This window comes from Onychomys torridus, chromosome 9 (genome assembly GCF_903995425.1).
Source record: "Onychomys torridus chromosome 9, mOncTor1.1, whole genome shotgun sequence".
Lineage (NCBI taxonomy): Eukaryota > Metazoa > Chordata > Mammalia > Rodentia > Cricetidae > Onychomys > Onychomys torridus.
Genome location: NC_050451.1, coordinates 31,014,593 through 31,027,459, shown reverse-complemented (window position 1 = coordinate 31,027,459; position 12,867 = coordinate 31,014,593). Strand labels below are relative to the sequence as shown.

The 12,867-nt window shown below is 49.5% G+C and overlaps 1 protein-coding gene across 3 annotated transcripts in view; it reads right to left on the bottom strand.

The window, feature by feature from the left end:
• Nucleotides 1–12,867, bottom strand: part of Dlg5 (discs large MAGUK scaffold protein 5) — a 113,517-nt gene that overhangs the window by 54,098 nt on the left and 46,552 nt on the right. For 2 of the 3 annotated variants that reach the window (XM_036198779.1, XM_036198780.1), the window contains exons 3-5: nt 7,796–7,958; nt 6,191–6,334; nt 5,366–5,549 (exon numbers count right to left, since the gene is read on the bottom strand). In XM_036198779.1, the coding sequence (XP_036054672.1) occupies nt 5,366–5,549; nt 6,191–6,334; nt 7,796–7,958 (491 nt within the window). The remainder of the gene's footprint in view (nt 1–5,365; nt 5,550–6,190; nt 6,335–7,795; nt 7,959–12,867) is intronic. The other variant, XM_036198781.1, reaches the window with a different exon arrangement.

Below are 12,867 nucleotides of genomic sequence, written 5' to 3'. Positions count from 1 at the left end.
TGTTTTTATAATTTTCTTCTTTTTTAACCAAAGACTGTGCATTAGTTTAGGACAGGAACACTGGTACAAATACATCCTGTACTTCGCTTTCTCCCCTATAGCTCACATACAAGACAAAGCACCTGTCTACAGCTCTCAAGCGACAGGGCCCAGGCCCAGGGTCTCCCCTCTCAATGGGGACAGTCTCATTTCCTCTGAGATAAATCATGCAGAGGACTGGAAGGCCCCACAAATCCCTCCTGCAAACATGCAAGGCAAACAGCAGCACCGTTTACCCTGTAAGGGCCTCTTCAGGTTTACAAGGCGTGGGAGGAACTAGGCAACAAAGCTAGCCTTGTCCCGGGAGGCTGACCTTTGCCTTTAGGCCCAGTGGGGAGCAAGCCTGTGGCCATCCCACATCATCTGCCCCCTCTGTGAGTAGCCTTTCCACTACCTGGGCAGTGTCTGTGAAGGTGAGAAGGCCAGCTGAGTAGAACAAGGAGCCTAGCAGCTCATAGCCTCCACCCCCTCTCCCTCTGGCAGCCTAACCTTCTCTCTTTGTGGGTTCCCAGGCTAGCACTTGTTGAAAACACAGCCTAACTAACCTGAGCTGGGAACATATGTGACCAGGACCAAACGCAACAGACCCATAAGAGCCACAGCTATCCCCAAAGAAAAAGAAGCAAGTAATACCACAGAAGGCCTTCCTGTAACATGTTGGGTGAGCAGGGAAGGGAGGGGAGAGAAGGGGCAAGGATAGTACGTATGAATGTGTGTGAAGATTATAGGTCTTCAACAGAAAGACAGAAAACTTTATGCCCCTCCCCCTAGGAAGAAACATCATCATCATCATCATCATCATCATCATCATGTTTTGACAGGCTAGCCTAGAGTTCACAATCCTCTTGCCTCAGCCTCCCAAGTGCTGAGATTAATACTCATGGGCCACCATGCCCAGTAAATAGTTTTTCTTAAATAAAATTTGCCAAATGGTTTAAGGTTTGTCTATATGTATTATTTTCATGCGGAATAATATAAAAGGGCTGGGCCACACTGTACTTTGTATCCACTAATTAATGAACATCTGGGTGGTTCCTACTTCAAGCTACTCTGAGCAGTACTACAATCCTATGTCCTCTAGTCTTGTGTGAATACCTATTTTCAGTTCTGGAACGGCTGGGTCACCTGGTCCTTACAGTTCAAATTTCTGAAGAACTGTGCGTGGCTTCTCATAGGGTCACACTATTTTACACCACCAGCGACATCTGAGGGTGCTCATTTCTCCCCACCCTCTATGAAGCCACTTTTAACTCAGAGGGAACAAATTTGAATAAAAGCAGTTTTTTGGTTTTTGCCACACACAGAGCACAGGGTAAATGCTTTAGAGCTACCTGGCATCATTCCACCCCACTACAATCATGAGACCAAGTGGGCTAGCCCCATTTTCATCCTCAGCATGGCTATGGGACTTCCAGTGGACTGAGGGGCAGCTATAAGCTCAGCTGACAGAGTGCTTATCTAGCATTCACGAGGCCCTGGGTTTGATTCCTGACACTTAACCACACAGTGGTGAATGCCTGTACCCTTAGCACTCAGGAAGTAGATGCAGGAGGATCCAAGTTCAACATCATCCTCAAATCCATAGCAAGTTCAACAACACCCTGGGATATATGAGATCCTATCTCAAACACACACACACAGACAGACACACAGACAGACAGACAGACACATACACACACACACACACACACACACACACACACACACACCCCTCCTGAACCCAGAAGAGCCAGGGAGAGGACTGTCCTGTTGCAGCAGCCTTTCTGCTGCAGGGGAAGGTAGTGGGTCCTCCCTGCTGTCTACAAGGCTCTTCCACTCAGCCAGGCTCTGCCACCCTGGCCTGCACTGATTTCCCTTTCCAGGAACTTTGTCCATCCGGAGACTCACTGATCCCACAGGTGAGTCACAACCTCTGCACAGCTAAGCTAGACCACAATAAGACCAAGTCCCCAAGAAGGAGGGCAGGCAGGGAAGCCTCCTGCAGCTTGACTCCACCTCATAGCTCCCCTACCCTAGGTTCTCCACAGAAGAACTGGATTGAATTAACCCATCGAAGCACATTTTCAATAGGATACAGTGGGGAGTGGAAAATTCTGAAAATAGCCTCAGGATCAGTCAATAGGAGGCCAGCTTAATCAACTGCAGTGCTTTCCCAAAAAGCATTTCCTACAAAGGGGAATTTGTCCTAAGAGAGAGTAAGGCACATGATCTACTCAGCAACGAGACACACTGTGTGAGATTCATCGGATGGCGATAGCTCTCCAGACATACAGACAAACCTGAAACATGCTGGGAGTTACTTCTGTGCAGAGAAAAGCAACAAACTTTCTCTTTATTTATAAGATGTCTCTAGTTTCACTCCTTTGCTATTTCTTACAAAACACATTAATTTCACACACACACACACAAAATTGTAGAAACAGAGACAAAGTCATGTCGCTCTTAATCTGATCCCCTGAACTTGCAGCCCAGTGAGGGAGAACAGGACAGAAGGTTGTAGGGGGGGCGCAGCACAGAGGAGGGCTCAAACCTGCTGGGGCTGGGAACTGTGGGGCAGGGGCATGAGGACCTAGGAAGAGCATGGTGTGGGCAGGGTGGCCAGAGGGAGTGCGAGTTGGGACACACAGGGGAGCTGACCGAGTAAGTGACCAGGAGGTACAGCACATGGTGGCTGGAGCCTGTCATCCTAGCACCCAAGAGAAGATCATGCTCTGGGGCAGCCTGGGCCGTGTTTAAAGACAAACAGACCAACCCAAGTTAACCTAGCGGGCTCCAATCAATTGATTCTCAGGGCCATTTTAGAGGGACGGTCCACAAATGAGAAGGAGGGAAGTACAATGCATGTAGGCTGAAAGTGGAAGTGAGGTACCTGAGTCACAGCTTCACTACGCACACCAAGATGCCATACCAAGACGCCAATGCAGCTGTGGGTGAGGAGGGGCTCATGAGGTCTATGGGAAGCATGAGTCGTGGGAAGCGTCATGAAGCAACATGTGAAAACATTACCTTTTCACTTTTTTAAAAATTTGTTTACTTTTTATTTTATGTGGATGGGTGTTTCGCCTGCATGTAAGTCTGTGCACCACTTGTATGGCTGTGCTGTGCTGCCTACCCAGCCTGGTGATTTCTTGCTTAGCTTTGAGGATCAAAGGCTTCAATCAATCTCAATCTCACTGTCTGTCTATCTCTCTCCTCCTCACTCTTTTTTGTCTCTGTCAGTCTCTCTCCTCCCTACTCTCTGTCTGCCTTTCTACCTGTCTGTCTCTCAGCGAGTGCGTGTGTGTGCATGCATGGGGGGGGGGGGCACTGCCCAGTGTATGTATATGTCAGTACTCAGATATTGCTGACATCCTTTCTACTGTGAGAGTTTGGGAAGGATGATATCCCAATACCTATAGACACATCTAGCACTCTAATCTTGCTTTGGGCGGTAGGAGATTAGTTTGTTTCTCACTGACTGCAGCACAGGCAAACCTGGCCCTCACTGTGCAACCCAGGACAGCCTTCTATCTCAGCTGGGACTGGAAGAATGAGACACCATATCTGGCAGATTTTCCCTTGTAATACTTTTAAATAACATTTTCCCCATCAAAGGGGATGAAGGAAAAATAAATGGCTGATACTGAAGGTGAGAGAAAAACCCTATGAAGCTGGGTGGCTGGTAAGCCAGTGGCCAAGGTGACAAAGGAATACAGGAGCCACATCAAAAGGAAGAGGTAAGCCAGGGGAACCAACACTGGCCAGCATAGGCTACAACAGAAAGGAAAAGAAGGGAAGAGGGAGGAGAGAAGAAGGGGTGAGTGGAAGCCAGGTAACTACAGTAGAGAAGCCTGGAAATACCAGCTTTGGAGTGACCAAGATCCTAGCCACAAAATCGACCAATGGGATTCAAGCACATAGCAAGGCCTCTCTCACAGTCCCATCAAAGATGGGTAGACTCAATCAAACCATGAAGATCAGACAGACCCGAGCCTAGGGGCATCCCATAAAACAGCTGGACTGTAACCTTCAACAGGATAAAGGTCATGAAAGTCCTTGAGAACTAAGGGAGACCAGACAAAGAAGGCAACCAGGTAGTGCTTCCTTCTGAACTAAGAAAACCCATTCTTAAGAGGACCAGAGGGCTGAGGCAGGAGGAATGGGTGATAAGAAATGGTGAGTGAGGGGTGCAGGAGATGACCAGAGTGTGTTATTTGCATGGACAAAACTGGCAAAAGGAAAATCAACACGCTGTACAATTAATAGGTGCTTTGAAAGGATTCTTGTTGTTGGCAGAGCTGGGTGGGGTCTCATGGTGATGATGAGCTGATGCTGACATAGAGCAGAATATCCTTGCTTATAAGAAATACACATGGGTGTGTTTGAGGTGAGAGGCATCGATCATACTGGTAAATACGATCTTGGGTGTGAGCCAGGGGTTCACTCTAGCACACTTGCAAACATTCTACCAATTTATAATAGTTTCATCGTAATTACTTTTAAGAATCATGAGTGAGCAGAAAGTAATAAGGATGTCATGCTAGATGAGCAGGTGAGTTTAGACTAAGCAAACCAGCTCTTTCAGAGGAACCCCAAGACTCTGCTATCTATCCCTTAGGGACTAAAACTGTGATGGGGAGAAATTTTTCCCTTGAAGCCTCAGATCTCCCACCCTGTGCACTCAGTCTGTCAAAAGCCCTTCCAACATTTCCGGTCATCCAGTCAACTCGACTGGAAGCTCCAGGATGGGAGAACTGTCCAGCACCACTCCCAGAAAACAGGGCTGACAAGCTACTACTCAGGCTTGTTACTGTGAACCAAGAGCTGAGCAAAGTGAAGAGAACACATTGGGATGCAGGAAGAAAGAAGAAGGCCGCATGCCATCCAAAAAGAGGACAATGAGAAGCACTCATCTGGCATTTGCATGGGGCTCTCCTCCTTGCAACCTGCTTTCCACCTGTGATACCACATGATCCCTGCAGACCAAATGAGCCACACGCCCCAGTGCCCTGCTATACCCCAACTTGCATGCCTCAGAGCACACCCTGCTTGGTAGCACCTGAAATGTTTGTGACAGGCAACTGTGTGATTATGTGAGTAGTCTGTCTTCCTCACAGGAGACAGCTTCTAGCAGATTAAGGCAGTTTGTTCTCCAGTATTCAGGTTCCTCAAAAGAGACAGACTTCCCAGAAATGTTTGTTAATGGTCATACAAATGAACAGTTGGGTGGAAAGTATTTGGATGGATGGCTGGGTGGGTGGATGTACGAATGGATGGCAGGACAGTAGGTGCACAGATGGGCAGGGAGATGGCAGACTTTGGGCTGCCCATAGCTCTGTTGTCTCACCTGCTGCTGCTGGGCCCGGAGGTCACCTATCTCCTTCTGGTCCTCCTCTCTGAGACGTTTCATGTCCTCCCAGGACTGCTGCAGAAGATTCCGCTCACGCAGCAGCTTCCCGTTCTCCCGTCTCAGCATGTCCACGTCATCCTTCAGCTGAGTCTGGTCACTCAGGAGCCGGCTGTGCAGGGTGCTGAAACCCCACAGACACATTTAGTTCTGACCAATTCCTCCCCCACACCCATCTCCAGGAACCAGTAGCCCCAGGTCCCCAAAGAGATTAAGACAAGGGCCACAGGAGTCAGGCCAGCAGCACTCAGAGGAAGGCCAAACCCAAAGAACACGTAAACTCCAAAAAGACTCAACCCCAATTCTGAAAACCCCAACACCAAAAGGGATACAAATATCTCCAAGGAAATGAGACAGCCCCAACCTGTGCCTATATGTCCTGGGGCCTAGGGCACCATGACAGGTAGAGGGCAAATACACTCTGAGGGAGGTCAGAAGCCCCAAGGAGAGAATGCCCAGTCTGCCTCCCATGAGAACATGGGAGCCCCCGTGCCAGAGATCTGGAGGGCTTGAGCTGCCTGACCCCTGCCTTGTGTTTTAAATTTTTTTTTTTTCAATCTACCAGCTCCTAAGGCTGACAAGGACACTGGGAAGGCTAACCGTTTCTTTCATACTTAGCAAAACTGAGTCCAGGAGGCACACATCCTCTGGCAGAAGGCAGGGCACTTGCTAGAACCAGAGCCCCGGACTCTCTGTCTAGAAACTGAGAAGGGCACAAAGTGGCTAGTCCACAAGTACTGGGGCCCCTACCAGCACAGCACTCACTGATAGAAGTCTGTCTCCTTGGCCACCTCCTCGCACCTCTTCAAGGCGTTGGTGTGCTGATTCTGTAAACTCTGCAGGTCCGACATGGCCCGCACACACTGGATCTTTAGCCTCTCATAATCAGGATTCAGCCTGTGGTAGGGCCTGGCCCCAGGAGCAAAGAACCCCATGAACACAGGCCTCAAGGATCACATGAATTCAGGCTGTGTCCTAGATGATCCCAGCCCAGTAGATGCCATGTTCTGGCTCCTATGTACTGTGGTCTCCTGTTGCTTACTAAACTTGCTATCCTGGCTTCAGACAACAGAGTTAGGTGCCCAAATGGAAGGAGCCCTGGTTTCATGAGCTTCTTCAATGGGCCTGGGGGAGCACTCTAAGAATATCCCATAGGTCTGGGCCCACGGTAATATTTTCCTGCTTTCAGAACAGGGATTCTCAATCCTGGGAGCCTATTACTACATGGATGCCCAGAGCACATTATTAGTATTTCCAAGTAGGAGACCCAACATCAGGATGGCTTTATAAACTTCCTAGGGGATTCCAATGTAATCCAAGGTGAGCACACAGGCCAGGAGAAGTACTGTTTAAAGTGGGGCTCCAAGGCCTCAGCACTGGGATCACAAGAGACAGGCAAATCCTCAGGTCCCGCCACAGAAAACCTCCCAAAATCTGGAGGGAAAGAAGGGAACCCTGAATCCTGCACTTCAAAAGGCTCTCTGGGGAATGCTGGTGCATGGTTCCTTACAGTGGGCGGAGCAAATGCTTTTTGCAAAGAGAACAGATACTAAAACTCCTCCCAAAATTTTCTTCCAAACAAAAGATGCCAGGTAAAATGTACTTTGAGAAGATGCCTATGTGGCAAGATTATCAAATGGGTTTACAAACCACAGAAAGCTCCAGCTACCAATGCAGCAGGTTGGGATTTTCGGGAGATTTTGTGTGTGTGTGTGTGTGTGTGTGTGTGTGTGTGTGTGTGTGTGTGTGTGTGTGTGTGCGCCCGTGAGCACATAGCACATACACGAGCAAATACGGCCCAGCAGTGGGATGTAGCAGAATGAGGATACTGATGGCACAGGACCAGACAGCAGCAGTTAGGAGCCCCAGGTCTTCCATAACCCACTAATAAGCACCCAGTAACCAGGTCCTCACAACCGCTGACAGAAGTACCTACCACACAGTCACCCCTGAGCTATCAATGCAAAGGGGGCTGGCCTCGCTCCTCTATCCCAGACTCATACCACAGCTGGCCTATCACAGAAGCTACTGATTCTCGGGGTTTCCTCAAATATATGATGGGAACACACATATACCCACCTTAACCCCTAATTGGTGTGACTTAGGTCACAGGCTCTTATTTTCACTTGGAGAAAGCATAAGACACACAGAGAAAGAGACAGAGACAGAGAGAGACGAAGACAGAGAGGCAGAACCCTGCTCCCACCTTGGCTTAAGGTTCTGCAATTGGCTAGCATCCTGAGGACACCAGGTTTGGATCAAGGGACATCTTGGAGGTGAGGCCTCCAGAATCCATGGAGCGAAGGGGAAGTGGCTCAAAGTGACCCAGTGGAGTCAGGACAGTCACTGGGGAGTTGGGACAATGAGTACCTCTTGTCAAAGGTGGCTCCATGGGTGGCGAAGGCCAGGCGCTTGCGTAGCTCATTCCTCTCACGGGTCATCAGCCGTAGCTGAATGGAGAGGTTCTCTACCTTGTCATTGACCTGCTGCTCAGTGAGGAGGGGTGGCGGGGACGGTGCCTTCCCAGTAGTTCCTGTGGGCAGGTAAGCACAAGAGAACATGCACTCAGGCGCATTCCCAAGGTGCCAGCACTATTCTGACATCACATTATAGCTGTTCAGCTATTCATGAAGCAGAGATGAGCCCTAGGCCTTCCCATCACCCACTGCAAGACACCAAATGGTACCAGGCCCCACCAGCTGCTGCAGGAACACCCACTCCTACAAAGTAGGTCCTATCTCAGTCTCTTCCACCAATGAAACTGACAACAGGGACTAGACCATCAGGTCTTGGTCAAGGACCCTGAGCATACCCATTCTCTCCCCAGTCTGGATTTCACATCCCCAGGCTAGAATTGTCTAGGGCACTAATCCTTGCCTACCCTGGACATCTGGACATACTCACTATCACCCAGTCCTGGACACAGCACATAACAAAAGAGGCGGGGCAGACTGCCCTGGGCCCCAAGCAGAGGCCTGAGAAAAAGGGTGAGCTTGGAGCAAAGTGAATACTCCAAGGCGCAGGGTAGCTGCCCCAAGGCTGGGACCCACAAGCCATGTCCCTCTCCTCTCTCACCATGGCTAGATAAGCAACTCAGTCACTACTGCAGATCCACTGCCTTTGGACCTGCCCAAGGCAGCCCAGACAAGCAAGCTTGGAGGATGCTGACAGTTAACAGCCTATGGGATGCAGGTAAATCCTGTGGCATCATGTTTAATCCACACCATGCCCCCATCCCCTGTCCCCAGGACCAAAAGCATAAAAATCCCTTACTATTTCAGGAAGGGCAACAGACACTACTGCCTCTGATCAGCTCCAAACAGATCTCCAAAAATCCAAAGACAAAATAATTCCTAAGAATTAAACCATGGTCCTTCTGTAGTTCACCGTCAGTATATCCATCCAACACCTCACCTAACCCTCGGAGATCTGGGGTGGGGTCAGGGGAGCTCCCAGCATCCATTTCATCTCATCATAGATGTCATCAGAGAGGCTGACTCATCCCTGGGGCATGGCACCTGTCTCCCCAGTGGACCCAGGCAAGCAAAGAGCATGACATTCACCTTCTGTCTGTGAGGCCCCTCCCAACCTCTTCTGATCCTTGTTGTCTGATGGTTCATACAAACCAAATGTCAATTAAATAAAAAGTACCTTCCAGGGGCCCCAGGGAGGATGAGGAATCCCTCAGAGTTGGAGGGAACTGAATTTGTCATGGTATGAGGTGGGAGCCTCAAGCTATTGCTCCAGCCCTTGGCAGCATCCCACATCGAGGTACCCCAACCCCTGAATCTAATACTCTTAAAATCAAGTTCATAATCATCTTGACTGGATCTGGAATAAACTAAGAGACATGCCTCTAGATGGGTGTAGAAGAGCATTTCCAGGAAGGATTAGCTGGGCAGAGAAGACCTGCCCCACCCCAGTGGACTCTAGCTCAGATATAAAGAGGCCCAGGGGTGGGGTGGGGGGGCAGATTTGTTGTGGCCTGCTTTTGCTTCTTGCTGGTACTATCATCCTTTAGCTGATATCAGAACCCAGCTTCTTTGACCTTCCAACATGAACTAAAGGCCAGTGGCTATCATGGAATCCCCCAGGCCTTCAGCTCCAGTTCAGGGCTCCTAAGGCATCCATCTTTGTGAACGAACCGACATCTGGTCTCAGGGTCCAGGTGAGAGGACCTGAGCCAGCTGGCCACCCAGACACAACAGTGGGCGCTGACATCTAGGGTATGCAGCCAAGGTGTTCAATTCTGTACCCTGCCTCCATCCTCATCTCAGTAGTCCCCCAACTGCCCACCAGGGTTATACTGCCATTACCCATAAGCAACTGACACCCACAAAACCAGACAGCAATATATGAGTTCCCACCCCTCGCCTCAGACTCGGCTCTGACCTGAGAGCCAGGCCACGTCAACCGCTACACTTCCCAATGGGACTGGACTTCTCTCATCTCTACACTCCACTCTCACCCCACCATCTTCCCCGTCACCCACAGCTAACACAGAAGCACACAGGGAGCATAACGAGGCGAGGCCAACCAGGCCTGAGACCCCAGCAAGCAGCAGCCTCTCTGACTTAGCTCTACAACAATTCCTAACAGAGCTCTCAAGACAAACTCCAAGTTGTGATAAGCCAGGAAGTTCTAAAACAAACCAAGGGGTGTGGAAAATCCTCTCTGTCACTACTCAAGTGAAAACAGTTTCAGGGACTGGGAAGGTAACTCAGCCAGTACACTCCCTTCTTAACAAACACGAGGACCTGAGTTTGAATTTCCATAAGCTATGTAAAACTGCTAAGCACAGTTGCATCTGCTGGTAACACCAGTGTTGAGGAGGCTGAGACAGGAGGATTCCTGGGACTAGCTGGCCAAATGGTCTAGACTAACTGGCAAGCTCCAAGTCAATGAGACCCTGCTTCAAATGAGGTATAAGGAATCACACCAAAGGTTATCCTCTGGCTTCTATACACATGCCCCCCCAACGCATACATGCATAAATACGCAAATTTTTATTGATTTTTTTTTCATATTTTTTACGTGCTTCCCAGGGTTGGAGAATGTACTGATGATGATGCAGCCCTATAATTCAATGGTCACACAGAGTCCCCCAAACCTACAATGACTAGATTATTTTCCAACAAGAATATGCATGCCCCAGTAGCAAGGAGCACCAGACCAGGCTCAGGACTATGAACACAACAGCCATATGATGGGGCTGTGAGTATGAGCAGTGGATTGGAAGTAGCCAGCGCCATCATATGGCTGTTGTGATCTCCATTCTCTCTGTGAAGTGCCATGCCTGGCCTTGCAAACATGCTCCCAAGAGACCCCTATAGCCACTTCCCGCAAGAGGAGAAGGTGCTGCCACAGACCAGGTAACATCATAAATGCCAGAATGTCAAGGGCTTCCCCAGGATGCAAAAGACTGTCCAGGGGTTGGGAATGTAGCGTGACTGGAAGAGAACTTGCCTGGCATGCACAAGGCCCGGGGTTCGATCCCAGCACTGCAGAAACCAGTGTTGCAGCGCAGACCTGTTACCCCAGTGTTACAGTGGAAGAGGGAGAAGGATCACAATTGCTAGATCATCCTATAATGAACTCATGGCCAGCCTGAGCTGTGGGAAGGCCTGTCTCAAAGAGAAGAAAGTAATAATAATAATAATAATAAAGGCCATCCAGGGAGGAAACTGCTGAGATCAAAGGGAATAGGCCTTGCTTCCCTGCTGACTTGGATCCTCCCTCAACAGAAGCCAAGTGACCCTTTCCAGGAACCTTCCCTGAAACACAAGGAAATCCTTCAGCACCTCTCCTTCCCACAAGCCCATCTTTCTGATTCCTGAGAAACCTCCCACTACCTCCATCTGCAGGGAACTGAAGGTTTCCCAAACACTGAGGAGGAGTGTCTCCTCCCCTCCTTAAGCCTCCCTACTTACTCAAGATGAGAAATAAAAGACCACTGCAGAGTTAGGTCAGGATGGACGGGAAGGAGGAACAGAAGCCCTCATTGCACCCGGGAAAATCCTCAGCGCTGGTACAATGAGGAAGGGGGCCCTCAGAGCAGCCATGTGCCAAGCTAATGAAAATTACTCCCCAAGAGGCCCCAGTGGAAGGACACTGTAGCTACCAGGCTGTTGACAACAGAAGCTGATACAATGAGTCAGCCCTCAGGCATCTAGATAAAAATATAAAAATACTCCCAGACAGAGTGTGGTAGCCCAATCCTGGATTTAGGAAGTTGAGGCAGGATGACTGGCAAGTGAGAAGCCAGTCTGGAACATTGGGAGATTCTGTCCAAAAAAAAAAAAAAAAGGCTTAGTATGTAGCACAGTTGAGAGAGTACTTGCCTAGCACACATGGAGCCCTGCATTTAGTCCCTAGCACTAGCATAAACTGGATGTGGTGGTGTACACCTGTGAGCCCCAGCACTAACAAAGTGGAGGCAAGTATGATGTTCAAGGTTGTTTTGTCTCTACAGCGAGTTCACAGCCAGCCTGGGCTACATGAGACACTTGGACTGGTTAGTTTTTATGTCAACTTGACACAAAGTGGAATTGCCTGGGAAGAGGGAGCCTCAACTGAAGACCTATCTTGATCAGATTGGCCTAAGCCATGTCTGTGGAAATCGATTATTGATTGATGTTGGGGGGGGGGGGCAGCCCACTGTGGACAGAACTACCCCTAAGGCAGGTGGTTCTGGACTGCACAAAAAAGCTGGCTAGGGGCAAAGGTGAGCAAGCCACTATGCAGCCTCAGTTCCTGCCTGACTTCCCTCAGTGAGGGAAGGTTCACCTGGAAGTGTGACCCCAATAAACCCTTTCCTCCCGGGTTGCTTTTGGTCATGGTGTTTCTCACAGCGGCAGAAAGCAACCAAGGACAATGCTGTCTCATAAACAAATCGAAAGCCCCTGTCTCCAATCTTAACCTACCAAGGCCTCCTCTGTTGAATACAACTTGCTCTTCTCTACTGTTTCATCTTGAGGAGATGAAGCAGGAACGCAGACATGATCTTGCTACTCTAAGGACCTTGTTCTTACCTTCCCTAAGGTTCACAAAGATAGACAAATAAAAATGAGTATCCATCTGTCCTTACAGGCACCCCCACCCTGCAGTACCTATGACATTCTCTGCCTCTCATTGAACAGCACTGGGCCAGCAGGAACTGTCCAGTTATGAGGAAGACCTGTCTGGTCTCCTCAATGGACTAAATGTAGTCCATCACAGACATTCCACTTCCCAACCAAGCATGGTAGGCTGTCTAACTGCAAGTGGTAAGCCCTGCTCACCCAAACATGGTGGGCTGTCTAACTGCAGGTGGTGAGCCCTAACCTAGTTTCTGATGGCCATATGCTCAGGAATCTGCACCCAGATGAGTGCCCAAGCATGCTGGCATAGGGTCCAGGCTTGTGCCACAGGTATAGGGACAGACCAGTGACTCTGTTGCCCTC